Below are 17,970 nucleotides of genomic sequence, written 5' to 3' on the forward strand. Positions count from 1 at the left end.
GCTTGCTATCTTAAAATGTCTTTATCAAAATAGATAAATGCCCGTGGGAAATTGATGTTGATCTGGACACTCTAGGGCATGTTCTAGAGTGCCAGAACCTCTGGATTTGCATTTCAGACTGCAACTCCTCACAAATCACTCTGGAGGACTCCTTGATTTTTTTGAAAAAGCTTTTCAGGGGACAGAATGCGCTCTAGCAGGAAGGAGAATAAGAAGCCTCTCAGCTTGGATCCTTATATCATCTTGTTTAATTTATTAGCCCAGGTCACAAGCATCCCCGTAACACAATGAGCCTGAATTAAATTTATGCAGAACAATAAAGGGCTTTGAAATTATTATTTTTTACTGAAATGAAAGAATGATATGCAAGAATAGTATGCAAAGATGAAGTCTCATCGAACAAGGAATATGGCCATATGTTCAAATTTAAACACACTGAAAATGCCACCGGATGTAATTATCTACATCCTGAGAATCAGACATATTTTCACATTCAGGGCCAAGTAATGTGTATAGAATTGTTGATATATGACTTTCTGCTGTACAGTTTATTTTCTGTGTTTTTTTCTTACACCTGTTTTCTGATGCCACACTCTGAAGTAATCACTACTCTCTCACCGAAGCACTTCTTTGCTAGTTGTTTATCCTGTGGGATTCAGAACTGCATGCTTAAAACCAAAGAGCAGTCTAATTCCCACCACAATAAATTGTTTCAGTATCATCTTTAGACCCTTTTGAAAGCTGTGAGTGAAAAAGAGGAAATGGTTTACCATGGTTAAATGCATTTTCTATTGTACGGCATGAAGCAATGCAACAAGACAGGGTAGGCAAAAGAGTAGTTAACAGCATGGACCTTTGTCTTCTGTAATGGTAATGTGAACCCAGTGACCTTTTTGGTCACTTCCCAAAAAATATAATAGCAGCTGTGAGAAACTTTTATTTCAGGAATTTCTTCTGGAAGAGACAAAAATGAGACTGCAGAAATTCCCTCAAAATGTGGTCAACAGAAAGCCACATCGCCATTTGATGGTACTTTATAGGGTCACATGAGATTCTACTGAACAGTTGGATGCTGTTTTTGTTAAGCCAAGCAATAATCTCCAAGCAAGATGTTTTAAAGCACCCCCAATTCCAAAGCATGACTCATTTGTGTCCTTGTTTCTTAAAAGTGGAATGCTCAGTTTTAGTGCTAATTGCTTACAGACATCTCCATTCTGAAAATTCACTAGTATCAATTTTGTTAAATGAAGCAATGCAAGCATACTCAGTGGTAGCATCCACACCTTGCAACTGTTGGATATACACATTTCCTCACTTTCACCATGTAGGACACGTGTTTCCCTTAACAAGTTAGATATTGAGTGACTTAAAAAAGGAGGAGGCAAGGGTTGTATGGATAGTGGATCTGTATTTTTGGAAGGACCTCTCTGCATAGAGATCTATCACTCATTCCAACCCCCATCAATGATTCAGCATCACCATCAAGTTGTGTATCACCAGTGAGTCTTTGCTGATGTAACTACATCTGGGATGTCCAACAGGTCGATGGCAATCTACCAGTCAGTCGCTGGGCTTTCCTGGTCTATCACGTGATCCTGATAGATGCCCACCCCACCCCCCAAAGCTCAACAACTCTGATCAATTCGCCCCCCAAAAAGCTCAACAACTTTGGTCAATACAATGAGTAGATCACTGCCAGGTGTTGTTTTGTTTTAGTGGGAGCAGATCGCAGTGTCTTGGAAGTTGGGCATCCCTGAACTACATCTATGTATTTTATACAGTAAATATAGAATGTTTATATTCTAGCATTGCCTGTGGTTGAATTTTCTGACATGCTAAACTGTGGTTAATGTGAACCAGACAGGGAACATATGAAAGCAAGAGGAGGCTAGACTTAGTCTTGTAACTCTAAACAATGATTTAGCATTATATTCAGCTGTAGCCATAGATTCTTGGGATGTTTCCAAGCTGCACAATAATATCACATGTAAAATATATAATGGCTGTGCAGGTTCCTAGGGCCTGCATGTAAATGCTGGGCTGCCTGATGTCCTTTGTGATAGCTTAGATCACGGGTGTCAAACACAAGGCCCGCGGGCCGAATCTGGCCCGCCAGACCTCATCATATGGCCTGTGTAGCCGCCGCCGGCCGCCAGCCTTCACCTTTTATTCTGTTTTTGTTTTGTTTTTTGACACAAGAAAGTTTACATGGTGCGGCTCCCTACTCGCCTCCCCCCGTCGCTCTTAAGGAAGTGGCTGCTGCTTCAAATGTCCCCGCGTCTCTCAACTTGCGCCTTCGTCGTCGGGGGCCGAAGCGAGGCGGGCAGCTGGCTTCTCTCTCCCGCTCACTGCTCAAAAAGAGCAAGCGGAAGGTCAGGTCTCTCCGCGCCGCGGAGGGGGAGTCTTTCTCCTCGGAGAAACTTTTTTATTCCAGCCTTGGATCTTCTCCGGGGATGCTGGATCCTCCCCGCCCGCCCCCCAAACTCCCCTTTTCTTCCAATCCTCAGCCACCTTGGAATCCCTCTTGGTGGGAGAGAAGCGTTTTTGGCTTCTGCGGAAGGTTTCCCTTGCTGCCGCCGCCACCAGCAGCAGCGGCAACCCCATCTGTCTGAAACGACCGCTGTTTGGTTTAATAACACGATTTTGTTATGTCTGCTCAGCTCCGGCCAAGCGGCTCCTTCTCTGCGAGCGGATCCATGTGCGTCCACGTTACATCGGGGGTTCCCACGGCCGCGCTTCCCGTGTCTCCCCCTCCGCCCTCCACCGAGGCGCGTCCCCTTGCAACATCTGAAATTATTTTCTCAGAAACGCCAACTTTGGGGCTCTTCTTTTCTTCTGTGCCTCTCTGGCCCCCCCTCCGCTGCTCTCACGCTCTCCCCCCTCGCCGATCCCAGGATCTGATTAGATTTCCAATCACAACCCAGTGCGCAATCGGATTTCTGATTTCAGCCAGGAGCAAGCCAGCAATCCGGAGCATCCACGTCTTCTCGCCAAACTCTCCACGTTATTATATCCGTTCGCCTTGCCTCCAACTCCTCTGCATTCCCCCCTCCCAGAATTGCACATCAAATGCAAAGAGATGCTGATGGTGGCGGTGGCTGCGAGCTTGGTGGCGGGAGGAGGAGAAAGCAGGAAGAGAGAGAAAATAAAATTCCCACCAGATGTTAAGAATCCATCATCATCATTTATTTTTTTTAAAGGAGAGGCCGCTCCCAGGGTGGGTGGCTTCGAAAGCCCCTCTCTCCTCGCACGTCCTGCTATTGCTTCCCGATCCTTCCCGGCGTGCAAACTCGCCCTGCGGGAGGCGTCCTCTTCTCCTCCACGCTGGATTTCACCAGCCCGGGGCTTCCCTTCCTCTTCATTTCGCCTCCCTCTCCATCTTTGCACAGCCAGCCTTTCCAGGACCGACGATGCCCGTGATTATGTTGTTCTTTGGGAATATGGGGTGGCTGGTGGGGGGGGGTGAGTGGGAGAGGCGCGCGCACACACTCCAAACACATAACATCCTTCTGGACCGTCTACATTATTACAAAAAACGGTAATAATTGAATGCAGTGACAATAATTTATGATAATAAAGAGTGAACACATAGTCCTACAGATACAACCGGCCCTTTGAGGGTGACCAAACTGCTGATGCGGCCCCCGATGAATTTGAGTTTGACACCCCTGGCTTAGATAATTTGTAAGTAACTGGGACTCTACTGCATCTTGAAAAATATGCAGTGTGACCATATGGATAGTGAGGTGTGGACCAAAGTGTATCAAACACTGTCAAATTAAGCAAGCTTATCCACAGTTCCTTTTTGCCCTGTTCATTCCAGGCAGAGGTCTGTGCTTAATACACAGTGTCCAAGCGTTTTTTGTTATTTTGCCCTGAGCTTTCCCTGTGAAAACCCACTCTTTAAAGCTGAATTGGAGCAAATGACAATTCAGGTTTTCCATGGATTGATGTTTGGCCCAACTGAGCTTTAAAGAGCGGGTTTTCGCAGGGAAAGTTCCGGGTGGGGGGGTGGGGAGGCGCTTGGACATGCAGCTTTAAATTGTGGACCGTGCCTGGAAAGTGCAGAGGAAATGTAAGCCCAGAGTGCCCTAAATATTCTACAGCAGCCTTTTCCAAACTGGTAACTTCTTGATGTTTTGAACTACAACTCCCATCAGTCCCAAACATCAGATCGGCAATAGGTTGGGGAAGGCTGCTCTATAAACACCATATTTTATATATTGGGCAAATATGTTCATACGTCTATAAATATCCAGACTATTCTAGCCCTTAGTGTTACAGTTGGGTTAGAAAATATTAGATTGTTCTATCTATATAAGTAAGATGGGATAATGGAGAACATTGCTATCATTTCTTCATAATTCCACATAAAATGTTTCCAATTAGTTAGTTAATGGCTGATGGATAATCCAGTTTATATATAATTTGCTTCAGGGAGAAGATGGTCTGATTGGTGTTCCTGGTGCTCCTGGTGGTTTTGGTGAAAAGGTAGAACCGATTTATATCAATTTATTGCAGCTCTGTGTTTCTTATTTCTCTCATTCTATTCCTTTCTGTTTTCCAGAAGTAGCAAGAGTAGAATGTTGGGTTTGGCTGCAAAAATCCCTTGAACTCACTGAATAGCTGTATCAAAGTTCCCATGTTCTGATCAAACTCAGTGGGTTGCTGTGACAATAAAATGCATCCCAAACTTCTTGATGGAAGGTCAAATATAAGTAGATACACAAAAGGTGGTCCAGAGATAGCAAGAAGAAAAACACAATGTTGGCTTCTTTCCAGTCTAATGTTGTGTAAAAACATGGGGCCCATTGTTTGATACTAACCTGTAGAGTAATAGTGTTCTTTTAAACACCAGTGGAATGTGCATTGAACATGACAAAATATGTTTTGTGTATATTTGGTAATTAAAAGGTCATGGTTATTGTGCAGTACTTTATATCAGTGAATCTATTGATAGAAAAAAATTCATCTTTCCCAGATTCAACTTCTGTATTGTGATTTTTCTTAAGATGCATTCAAACACTGCTTCCAGAATCTATTCTTGAAACCACACAGCCTCTTCGTTCTAGTGTAATAGATATTGTACACATACCTTAATATCCAGGCTTATGCATTTACATTTTCTCAGCTTGAGATCTCTAGATAAGCAATATGTTCTACTTGCTGCAAGAACACATCATATCACTAAGACTGGGTGTGCTGTTAAAATATTTTAAAAAATATTCACATTTGCCCAAGAAAACTTTATAATATATGTAGGCATTTTTGTTTAAAATGTATAACATTTTCCGGGTTTGCAACAGTTAAACAAACTTCTTTCACTTGTGTGTGTGCACGCATCTTTTTATGTGTCTCTGTTGCTTATACTATATAAGAATTTTTCCAGTTAACCCCTATTTTTTCAGATCTATCAATGAAGCATTGTTTTACAGGAAATAAGAGCTTGGGTGGCTATTTTGAATGACCATTTTCAAACAAAAAGGCAGTAAAATGCCTGTCTCTCAGCTACTCCATTGCTAATAAAAAGTCTGCCGCTAGAAATAGCACTCAGTGTTTTATCTACCATGAATAGTAAAATGGTGATCTTAGCTATTAAGTTAGATTGTTTCTGTGCATGGCATTCATATGACTGTTGAGAATACAAGAAAAGGGAATAGGATCAGTGAAATAGTGAACTATTGGAGATTATAACCACCCAGAGGTACTATAACCACCCAGGACGTAAGGTGGTAAGTTCTGTCTGTACATCTCAAATATATAGGATCATAAGGAAGTGTGAAGGTTTGCAGGCCTCTTTCCAGTTTGTTAAATATAAAGATGGTCCAAGCTATTTTGATCAAACTTATAATTGTCAGGTATGTCATGGGGATATTAGATTTGACATGGCGAGTTATTCTATGCAAACCTTTATTGTTATATTTTTAGCTTCCCTGCTTTAATAAAAGGAAAATGTTTCAGAACGTTAACATTATTATCAATAAAGGCGACACAGAAACATTGAGGGATGAAGGTCCTTTGAGGCTTGGTTTTTGTATATTTAGAAGCCCCATCTCAATCATTGTTATGAGTCAAAATATATTCTGTAATTCTTTTAAGAAGTGAGTAATTAGCTTTCCCTCCTCTTACATAGAAACACAAAAGGGGAAATGTAAAGCAGTATCCATTGCTTCAGTGTGTTGAAATGGTTGTTTTAGAAGTTTTGCCTGCTACTGACTTCTTACATTGCTCCCAAAACCAGGGTGAACATGGCTTGAAGGGTGACAAAGGTGAAGTTGGAGAAAAGGTAAATAATACTGTATTATATAAACTGATGTTATTTGATATTACTATATATTGGCTTAATTATTTCTAGCTTCACCTGAGACCCATTCCTCACTATTTCAGATGCAAAACTCCTACTTTCTATAAAAATAATGGCCTAGTTCGCATGTCACATTAAACTATAGATTAAAGCATGCTTCTCATTCCCATTTAAACCAAACTTTGTTCAATGGCTTATTGTGAACTAGGCCACTGATAGAGCACTTCAGTGCAAGGCTTCTGCTGTTCAGTCTAGTAATAACTGTTTTCAAAAATGTGACATTTACTGTTTGAATTGAATTTGCAACCGTTGTTCATATTTCATCATAAACCTAGCCTTGACAAAACACTTGGTAACCGATGTTACAAGGTACTGATGTTGCCAGCAGTAATTTATTGTACATTTGCACTTAGGACTGCCAGCTTACCCTTTTTCATAGAATCATGTACCAACTATAGCTGCAATCACTAGAGGAATCTCAAGTCCATCATCAGACGTGATGCATGGCGGACTCCATGTGATTTCCAACATCAGCTTCAAAAGGGATTCCTGCAATCTCACAATTCACAGTAGTGATGTGAACAGGCATTATTGGTGGCTGCCAGTTTTATTTGTGTCTCCATCCCATCCTCACATCCTACAACCTTGCTAGTAGCTTCATGGACTTCTGGGGCCGGCTGAGTGACTGAACTGGATTTGAGCAGGTGACATGTTTAGTGGTTATTTTTTAGAAGATTTAGGTTGATGTAGCATAGGGAACAGGCTGAATACGACATCCTTCATTTTAAAGGCCCTCAGATGACAAAAAGGTTTGCAGTGTTGGCTTGGTGCATGTGGCACCTAGACTAGGACAGATTTTATTTGCTTAAAGGTAAAGGTAAAGGGACCCCTGACCATTAGGTCCAGTCGTGGCCGACTCTGGGGTTGCGGCGCTCATCTTGCTTTATTGGCCGAGGGAGCCGGCGTACAACTTCCGGGTCATGGGGCCAGCATGACTAAGCTGCTTCTGGCGAACCAGAGCAGCGCATGGAAAAGCCGTTTACCTTCCCGCTGGAGCGGTTCCTATTTATCTACTTGCACTGTGTGCTTCCGAACTGCTAAGTTGGCAGGAGCTGGGACTGAGCAACAGGAGCTCACCCCGTTGCGAGGATTCAAACCGTGACCTTCTGATCGGCAAGTCCTAGGCTCTGTGGTTTAACCCACAGCGCCACCCGCGTCCCTTTATTTGCTTAGGATGTTACTATTGTGGATTGGCTTGAGCTGAGATTTTTTCCTGCATGTGTAGGACCAGGGGACACTTTCCTGGGGTACAAATGCTGCTTGTAACTCTTCAAGTTTTAAAATTTGATCGAAACCCACAAACAGGTCCGATGAGTGCACCTCTTTGAAACAGATCATTTTTGCATCTAAAAATGAAGTATACAACAGATTAAAAATAACTTTGACCATCTAGGAATGCAAATGATACTGCAAAAAGAGAAAAGTTACTATCAACTTCCATTATTTCTAGCAGTTGTGAGATGGGTAAAAGGAACATGCTTGGATGATATCTGAGCATGTTTTTATTTTTAAATAATTCTCAATTAACCTTTTAATGATTTTAAGTGGCTTCCCAGCAGCTGTGTCAAAGCATCCTTATGTCTTACAATTGTATTTTATTTGGACACCGGGTTGGGATGACTGCAGCTGCTGCTGCCACTCTGGCTGCACTATTTGTGTTCAGTTTTCCTTCACTCTAATGCAGACTTTGGAAAAAATGTGCAGTCACAAATGCTAATAGCTTTCTGGTTTTGGTCTTGATTCTAACAAGTGTTTTGTGGTTGTCCAAAATATTATAGGAATCTCTGAGTGCTTAAACAGAGTTTGACATTCAGCAGTCCTTCAGTGCATAGATGCTGATAATAATCTATGGTTCTGCAAAATATACTATTGTAATGAAATTGCCTCTGACATGGAAAGCCAAAAGTGTGTGCGCTCGCATTCGTGTGTGTGAGAGAGAGAGAAAGAAAGAGAGAGAGAGAGAGAGAGAGAGAGAGAGAGAGAGAGAGAAAGGTTGAAGAAAGGAATGTGTCAAACACCTATTCACTGAGGGAATTTAAACATCCCATTTTACACATAGCTGGGGCCCAAGCATCATTTTGGGGCGAGTGCAAACTTGTAACATGGGCCTTCACCACCACTCCTCCCCGCCCCATATATACAATATCATGAGTCATGAAATAAAAATTTCTATTTGAATTTGGAACTAACATTTTCTACATTTCTGAAATTGAACCACTAAGAATTTTCAACCATGCTCCAAAACAGCACTCCTCCCCCCCATGCAGTGGCCCCTTTCATGTGTCACACTAGGCTGTAGATTTTTGAAACCAGTAGTGGGGAACCTGTGGGCCTCTAGACTTCAACTCCCATCAGTTCCAGCCAGCATGGCCAGTGCTCAGTGATAGTCCAACCATATATGGAGGGCCACAGGTTCCCAATCCTTGTTTGAAACCATTGACCTGGCTTTATCCTGCTCCCACAGATGCACAGGTCACAGTATGGCTTGCCATATCATGCAAACCGAGATTGTGGCTTGTTTGCTTCAAACTATGATCTGGGTTTCCATGACATGGCAAACCGCAAACAGTAACCCAGATATAAGCCAAGAACAAACACTGGTTCAGTTATGACTTACTACTGCTGTGTGCTGTGGCTTGTTTGTGCTGTGCACATTGCCTTGTGGGGTTAAGGAATCCTGTGCTGGGGGCAGGAGGCAAGTTCATGATTAAGCTATGGTTTAAAACAAACTGGCATAATGTGAGACGCAAACCAGCTCAGTATCAGATTTGGTGGCAAGTAAAGGAGTGAAGTGACGTCCTTTTGATTCCCTCTGCACTCCCAAGCATGGATTAAAGGGGCAAGGGCAGAAGGATGTGCGTTATTAACAAAAAACAGCTTTGCCCTACAGATGGGTTAGGGAAGCCATCCTGGACACAATCCTACATGCTGCACTTCTCTGATTAAGCCTATTACCATCTGCTTTGTGTGGACAGATGTCTGAGGGTGACTATTAATGTGAGCCAACACCTGTGCGGAGTACGTCTCACAGAGGAAGGTTCTTGTGAATGGCTGCATTGTGACAGCTCTTGGCTTTAAAGTTTAAGTCCTCCCCACATCTTTCTGCAGTAACTGCTCTCAATTTTTTTGCACATTTTCAGAAACAGCATTCTTGAAAGTATGTAAGACTGGGGAACAGAAGCTGTAAAAACCTGAAGTAACCATATGTTAGCACTTACTTATAATGGAGTTTTGCTCAGGAAACATGTTGGTGGGTCAAAAATGTTGAGAGCTCTGATGGTCCTGTGGGGGGTGCGGGAGCAAACAGGGCAGTCTCTTGGTAGATCAGAAAAAAGATATTAAGCTGTTTGTTTGCAAAGCAACTGTTTTGAATATTGTGGTCTCTAATCTTTAGAATGAGCCATTTTTAATTTGTGGGGCGTTGTTGTTGTTTGTTTTGGTTGAGGGAGGAGATGTGTCGTGAGAGGAGAGGAGCTGGGGGGCCAATCACAGGCAACAGCCGCTGAGAAGATACCATTTTCTGCCAAGGAAGAAAGATAAGCTCCCTCACTTGAGGATGAGTGTGAACCCATTTTTACCCATTTGTTTTGCAATGAATGAAAGTTGAACCAAACACACTCCATTTGGTTCTGTTTTTCATTTGTTACAAAACTAATGAAGTGGTTGTTAACATGACTTAGCTTGACTGGACACTTTAAGGTTCAGGATAATTTTTCAAAGAGGAGAGTGTTGTAGCAGTAGAACATATATTGCTGTATTGTATTTGGCAAGTGTGGTGTGTTACTCTGACAAATAAGTCTGCAGAGCTCAGGCCAAGGGCTTATTTCTCTTTCATGCTTGCAAGGAACCCCCTATTCTGAGAAGAGCAAATTATGGAAGCCTGCAGCACATTACATCTGAATTCGGCCAAAACAAATTAATGTATATAATTGGCAATAAAAGAATGTTCTGACAAGAAAAAACTAAAGAGGACAGGGTAGTAAAATATTGTTCTTGTGGCCAATTTGGGACTGTGCCACAACATACAGATTACTATTTGTATGTGAGCAATACCCTTCTTGAAAACAGCTTGCAGCTCTTTATTTTTGTTCTGAGAACGATAAAAAGTTAAGTTTATTAGAGAACAGAAATTGATTTCCACTTGCAGCAGCAAATATCCAGGTGCAAATAGTCTATTGAGGGGGGGAATTTGACCTATATAAAATCAATAAAGTATTTCTAGCAAAGAACGTGGCCTCTAGTGCATCAGTTTTGTAGTGGGCTATTGATTTTCCAGTGTTTAATAATGGTATGTGTAACATGATGAGAAAAATAAAAATTGAAACAAAATGTAAAAGGAGAAACAGCATTACCTTCTTTGCTCTCAGAGCACTAGACATCTATGAGTGCATGTTGCAAGAAATACTGGAGGTAAGAAGATTCATTAATTCTAAATGAAAAGTCAAAATTAAAAGTAAGTCCATTTCTCGTTGAGAAAATGATGCTGTCCGATTTAATAGATATTTACTTGGAAAGAAGTCCTACTGTGATCCATAGGGCTTACTCCAAAGAAATTGTGCATAGGATTTTAGCCTTATAAAAATGTCTATCAGTCAGATATTTAACTGCCAGAAGTAACTCTCCTGCAAAATAGAGAACCTAAGTAGACAATACTGTTGCATGCCACCCCCAATCTCCGAGTGATGCAAGATTCTGGGTGTTTCAAGTGCTTTACCTAGAGTTTGTGTTTCCTTTTGGAAATGAGGCACAGCAGAGACTGTGGTGTCTTTATGATACATGGTTTATTGACACATATATACAACCTGAGCCTACGATGGAGGCATTCACAGCACTGACACCCCAAGAGGATCTTGATTCTCCTGTAGGCATACCGGTAGCTCTGGATTCAGATGGACATCAGCCATGGCTCTCAGCTAGCTGCCTTTAACAGACTGCCACCTTTTGTCCTATGTTGCACTCCAGCAAACTCTAAACTCTGAAGCCTGGCTTTTGTTATTCTTACTCATTCTGAGCAGACGGAGACTGGGGTTTTGAGGGGAAAGCTCTGGAACAAAACAAAACAAAAAAAGCCACTTGGACACTGAGCTTTAAAGTGCAGACTGTGTCTGGAAGAGCGGAGAAAAGGTAAGTGTGGATTAACCTATAGTTGCCTTGTTGGGCTTAGGCAGAGGTGACCCAGATTCTATTCTGCTGGGTGATATTGGGTCAGGCGCTATCTCATAGGATAGTTTTCCTTACAAGTTTGTTGCAGCAGCAAAACGGGGCAGGGGAGATCTATGTACACTGCTCTGAGCTTTTCAAACGAAGGCTGGAATGGAAGTATAACAAATTAAGGAACTTGCAGAAATATAAACTGAGAGGTCACACTGGTATCAGAAGCTTGTGAAGTTGAGGCTTTACAATACATGCTCACCAGTCCATCACACATTTGACATTGTTGTAATCGCTGTGCGGAATCTGCTAGTCTCTAAACAACAATTGTAGCAGTCTGCTGAATCCACAGTAAATGTTGATGTCTTAAAAATGCATTATGTGAGAGTAATGCCATTTGTCAGCTACTGACAGGAAAAGATTGGTTCCTGACTTACCTTTTAAAAGAAAAGGGAACGGGGCTAGTTTCTGTTTCTTGTAAGGACTCGAATGTTCTCAAGCTAGAAATCAGAAATCAATCTTAAAATATGATTTATTGACCTATTGTGTGAGCAGTAAGGGCGCTTTCAAAATTTGCTTTTCTTCTATTCTTCTGGTTGTTTGTCACCAAAGCCTTTTTGGTCATGCCTTCCTGAAGAACACTGCATATGACCCTCTCCCTATTGTTTTAGTTTTGCAAAGGAGATATAAATATCCCAGAAGGAGGCAGAAGAGTGGGGATATGGGGTGGGGATCAAGGCTATGTGATCCCAGGAGAGATGTCTGCATCCCCATTTCTTGTTTATTACTTATATTCTATTCTCAAGGTTTGTCATCTTACTGTGAGAGCATCCTTCCAGTAATTCTGGGAGCAGTCTGGTTCAGTCAGCATGAATGCAACTAGGGAAAGCCTCCAAGCTGGAGAGCCTTCATACCAGATCTCTGTCTGCAAACCAGAACAAAGGCCTAAAGGCCTGTGTCTTCAGCTCAGTGTTCCAATTTGCTAAATTCAAACATCTGGAGGGGAAATGACTGACTATCACTGTTATCTGGACCCAATTTATATGGAGTTGTAAACTGGCAGTCATGAAAATGCAAGGCTAATTATAGAATTTAGGCCTGTAAGTGACCTTAAGTGTCATGTATTTCATCCGCTACTCATAATCACATCTAAGGCAGGTGCTTGTCTAATCTGTTTTTAAAATCTCTCATTTATGGATTCAGCAGTGCCCCCCTTGCACTTTGTTATACTGCAAATATTGTTGTTATAAAAATATTTGTACATGAAAATTCTCAGCATCTAAGATGGCAACCTTTCTGCTGAAGACCATTTGTAGGAATTTAAAGGCTTCTATGTGAGAAGACAAATCCTGTTCTTCGGAGATCTATGCGTTATTCATAGCATCCCAAATAACTTGGTTAAGGTACCTGCCACGCTTCACTTGGCAGAGACTTGTGGAGCGGGACCTTTATAAATTAGTAGTAATGACTGGATTACTACTAGTAGTAATTTTGTTGGCAAATTTAGGGCAGGTGTAGTGAACTTGTGGCTCTCCAGGTATTGTGGGACTACAACCCACATCATCTCTAACCAATTGCTACACTGGCTGAGGCTGATGGGATTTGGAGTTGACAATATTTGGAGGGCCAGAGGTTTCTCACACTTAATTTTGGGTCATGAAGGTACATTATACTGTGACTTTTAAATCCCCTCCCCCAAGATGGACCAGCATGGCTTCCTACGACTTTTTATCCAATTACTTTGTTCAGGGTTAAGAATAGGCAGCGTTTGTTTTGTAAATGTCATTCTAGTAAGGACTGCTGGTAGGAGACGTGAGAAATGCTTGAATTCCTCTCAGATACCATGTTGGCTACCTCAGTGCTCTTAAAAGCAAAGTAAGGGAGTGTTTTTCTTCCCTCTAATTTGTTGTCAGTACAAGATGGGGAGAAAGTGAGGTGAAATAGTGAAGGCATCATCATGTGGGGAGTGTGTGCACCAAGTAAGGGGGAAACGTTGGGAAATAAGTTTGAATCCTAGAGTCTTCTCCTGAGGCACTCTCCTGTCTCTAAAGGGCTTTTAAACGGCCACTGAGTGTATTTATTGGTTTTGGCCAGGGTGATTTGGATATGGAGTTCTGAGATATCAGCTGAGGTTGTGGCAGAAGCTGGATATTTGGAGATGAGCTGTGGAGGACTGTGTGCTAGAGGATGGGGAGAACTACTCAGTTTCTTGCGCAGCAGGGGAACTCCCCATTTTGATATGGTGAGAATATGAGTGGAGTGGGTCCATGCACAGCGCAGCAAGGTGGTCATTTAATTGTTTACTGCCAAATGTACACCTTGCAGCAAAGTCCCTGAGTATTCTGCCGCCACTCAATCCTGAAGTCTTGCATCAGTATGGCAGTTTAAGTTGCAAACTGGGCAGTGCTATCTAGTGTTGCCACATGGTGAACCAGGCATGGATCTGTTCAACTCATCATCTAGTCACACCTGTTTACCAACTGGCCTTGATATGTATTCATTTCTTTCTCACTGCAGTTCCTTGTGAAGTGCTTGTAGTTCTGAACACCAAGTATACTCAAGGTGTGGTGTGTGTGTGTGTATGTGTTGAACAGTGTAATGTAAGACTGGCAGTTCTGTTAATGGTGACCCATGCAACATGGGGATAGAGCCCCTACAGCAGCAACAACAAAAAGCTGCTTCCATGAATACGATTCCCCCCCCCCCCACACACACACCAGCCATTATTGGAACTGTTTTGTGGCACTCTTGGAATTCAGTAGAAAATTATAAAAAGGCGCAGGGCTCTTAGAAGTAATGAGCAGTAATGTGGAAAAAGTGAAGGATAGGATGAGTTTGTTTGTAGACTCAAGGAAATAATAAAGACTTCAAGGGAAGAAGAATGCACCATATTCACTGAATGAAACCAGAGTTTCTAACAATTGCTTCCTTATTCTTTGTTCTCTGCTTTCCTTTCCACTCTTCCATTTCCATCTGGCTCTCTCTCTTCCCTTCCCCGGCATATCACTGCCACTAGCCTTTGGGTTCTACAACTCTTTTCTAGCTCAGATGGCCCCAATTGATAGTTTGCAACTCCACAACAATTGTAGGACATCAGTTTTAAGGTTCTAGAATTAGAACATAAGCAATGTTTACAAAATAAAATAAAAACACTTATAAAATACTTTATAAATTTGCCAGCCTGCAAAACATTAAACTGGGTATATAGTAGTAGGCATAAAATTTGGAAGAAAATTCCAGGGTTAGTTAGGCTCTGATATGCTGGAAGTCAAGTACACCTATATTGTTTACACTCGAGAAATAGCTTTGAGTTAAGAACATGGAGCAGAAATCATCTTAGTTGAGTCAACTTAGTTCTGGACTGTTACAATAACAGAATTAAAGTGATGAATAATATAGAGACTTTGATATTGTACTCCTTTTTAAAGGGCTAAGTTTCAACTTTGGTAGATATGGGAGTTTAGAGAAACATAACCCCTTTCATTTTTCAGGAATAGCATTCATTCTCAGAACCTAGTGAATCTACATTTTAAGTTTTATAGCTGCCCTTAATTTCACCTACTGGTACTTAAAAGTTGCCAAATGTTGTGACCATATACCGGTATATATATCCATATAACTGCTGGAGTGTAGTGGAATTACAGAGATCACCTATATGCAAGTCAAATTGCAGCCTCAGGTTTGTGGCTCAGTAGAAACTGATCTCAGTAATTGCTAGAGGCTTCTCATTTATACATGTCAATGCCCACACTGAAAAACAGGAATAATCAACAATAGGGACATTAATAATACTTTTTTTTTTTTTTACCTCTTGGCTGCCAGTTTTTGCTTAGCTGAGCAGTCACCAACTTTAGTCAAGCCATTATAGTGAAGACCTAAGAACATGCCAGACGTGTTTCAAAAATCAGCTAACTAGCTGTGCTGCTACTGTTGATGGAGAGGTTGCTTGTACTCTAATGCCTGGTTCAGAAATAAGTATTGTGCCTTTTACCTCATGCCTCACATGCAATAATTTAAGTCTTTGGGGGTTTCTTAAACAGTTTCCCGCTACTCCTGAACTGGGAAACTGTGGTTTAATATCTGATATTAAGCCTCAGTTTCCAAGTTCAGATGTAACTGGAAACTATGGGTTAACAAACCACAAAGGTCTTTCATAACAGCACATGTGAGAAGGCAGGGGAAAGATGCAGTGAGTAGCATGCTTGTTCTGGTTGAATAAGCCATAGTTCATTAAACCAAGATGAACACACCTGAACTGATCCTAAAGATGAAAACCTCAGGGTCTTAACTGTGTTACAAACAAATGTGTGTAATAAAATTTGACAGACCCATTCTTTGCTGCAGAAGAGCGATTTGTAGTGAAACAGAGAAGCGTGAACTTGACATTTTTATTTATTTATAAGTTGTCTATCCTGCCCTTAATCATAAATGATCTCAAGGTAGGTAACAACAATTTAAAATACAAGAAAATAAGAAGAAGCAGAAGATAAAACTGCCAATATCTCTCACATCTGTTCCAGCACAGGCCTTACATGAAGAGGAAGGTGTTCAGCTGGCACTGAAAGATGGATAAAATCAGTGCCAGCCTAACCCTAGATGAAAGGATGTTCCAAAGCTAGGATGCCAGAAGGCCTTCTGGTAGATCATAACTCCTTTGATCCCATTCATTCCTAGCTGATTTCAAGGTCCAAACAGGGCAGTAAGGAAAGAGGTGTTTCTACAGGTAAACAGGTCCTGAGCCTTTGGGGGTCTTATATGTCAAAACTAGCACCTTGAATTATGCTCAGTGATGTATTGTCAGCCAGGGAACATCTTCCAGGACTAGCGTCCCATGGTCCCTTGCAGAAAGGCCCACCAGCACTATGGCCATAGTATTTTACAGCAGTTGCTGTCTCTGTACCAGCTCCAAGGGCAGCCACTGAATTGCTATCTCTGTCCAGGAATAGTTGTTGCTGGCAATCTGTTAAAAGGCATCCTGCAGCACTGAGGCCACTATACACCTGATCCTTCAGGTGAACTGCAACCCTCACCCCCAGCAACCCTCACCCCCACCTCTCCAGAACAGGCTGCTTTCCTTTTTCCTGGACTTAGGAACCACCTGCCACTTTTCCGGTGAAAAGCACGTTTACCTTATATGTATGCACCCACAGTGCTATTGAAGGGTAAGTGGGAAGGCACTGTTCAGCAGAAGAAGGGTGTTTGGGGGAAGGATTTGAACATGCTTCACGCTTCACCACTGCAATTTGCATTTTCCATGTGTTGCTTTGCAGTAAGGTAGCAGGCAACAGCGTGGTTCTTCTTCCAAGTTGTTTTCCTTTTTGTATGAAATATGGTGACTGTGCAAAATTCATGGGGCTCTCTGGCTGTTAACCAAAATCATATTAAGAAGAAGAATTACTGACAGCTAAACAGTAAGACAAAAAGTGTAAAAAAAGCCAGAACCACAAAGGCAGGCACCCCCAAACTCGGCTCTCCCAATGTTTTGGGACTACAATTCCCATCATCCCTGACCAGTGGTCCTGTTAGCTAGGGATGATGGGAGTTGTAGTCCCAAAACATCTGGAGGGCCGAGTTTAGGGATGCTTGCACAAAGGCATGGGAAGCTACCTTGTACGGAGCCACGCCATTGGTCCATTTATCTCAGTATTTTCTACACTGCCTGACATCAGCTCTTCAAGGTTTCAGGCAAAAGTGTTTTCCATCCCTACCTAGAGATGCTGGGATTGTGAACTGCAGGCAAAGCACATACTCTACCACTAAGGTACGGAGCATAAAAGAAAAGCCTCAAAATGTCAGTAGGCAATTATACACAAATCAAAACTAAAATAACAATAAGATGAAACGGCATCTAAACAGAATGGTAAAATACAATGTATACTAAAAGGCAGGGGGGAAAGTAACTTAAAAGCGTATGTCAAGTATCACCACTTTTGGTTGCCATTTCCCCCACATTAATAGCCCATTATTTAGGAGAGCCATTTCTCTTTAATTTTAGCTCACTTTTTGAAAGAAGAGAACTCCCGCTCTTCAGTCCTGGTTTCTACATCTGCCGTGATTTTTAAAAAGGGGTCATCAGCACAGCACAGCAGGACAAACTGCTGCAGCAAGGTTATTATCTTCCTCTCCCCTTGCACCTGAGTTCAAGTCTGTTATGGGGTTTGGTTACTGCACTATCTTCTTTGAATAGGAATTTACAGATTGATCCTATAATGGCTTGATTCCAGTTGCAATATTGTGTAGGTAAAGCTTGTGTCTACTAACCATCCGTTCCCAGTTTTTGTGTTTGTGGTACTTCTGATGACATGGAAGGCATAGCAATTTAAGTCAGTATTTTATAAGCAGAAGCTGCTAGGATAATAGAAGCAATGACAAATTTTGTGGCACTTTAAAGTCTAGCTAATTTATTCCGACAAGTTTTCATGGACCAGAGCCTGCTCTGTCAGATGCAGGTTGAA

The 17,970-nt window shown here is 41.9% G+C and overlaps 1 protein-coding gene across 4 annotated transcripts in view; it reads left to right on the top strand.

The window, feature by feature from the left end:
* COL19A1 (collagen type XIX alpha 1 chain) overlaps positions 1-17,970 on the top strand; it is a 188,577-nt gene that overhangs the window by 78,272 nt on the left and 92,335 nt on the right. For all 4 annotated transcript variants that reach the window (XM_053381239.1, XM_053381238.1, XM_053381236.1 and 1 more), the window contains exons 11-12: positions 4,438-4,491; positions 6,242-6,286. In XM_053381239.1, the coding sequence (XP_053237214.1) occupies positions 4,438-4,491; positions 6,242-6,286 (99 nt within the window). The remainder of the gene's footprint in view (positions 1-4,437; positions 4,492-6,241; positions 6,287-17,970) is intronic.

This window comes from Podarcis raffonei, chromosome 3, assembly GCF_027172205.1.
Source record: "Podarcis raffonei isolate rPodRaf1 chromosome 3, rPodRaf1.pri, whole genome shotgun sequence".
Classification (NCBI taxonomy): domain Eukaryota; kingdom Metazoa; phylum Chordata; class Lepidosauria; order Squamata; family Lacertidae; genus Podarcis; species Podarcis raffonei.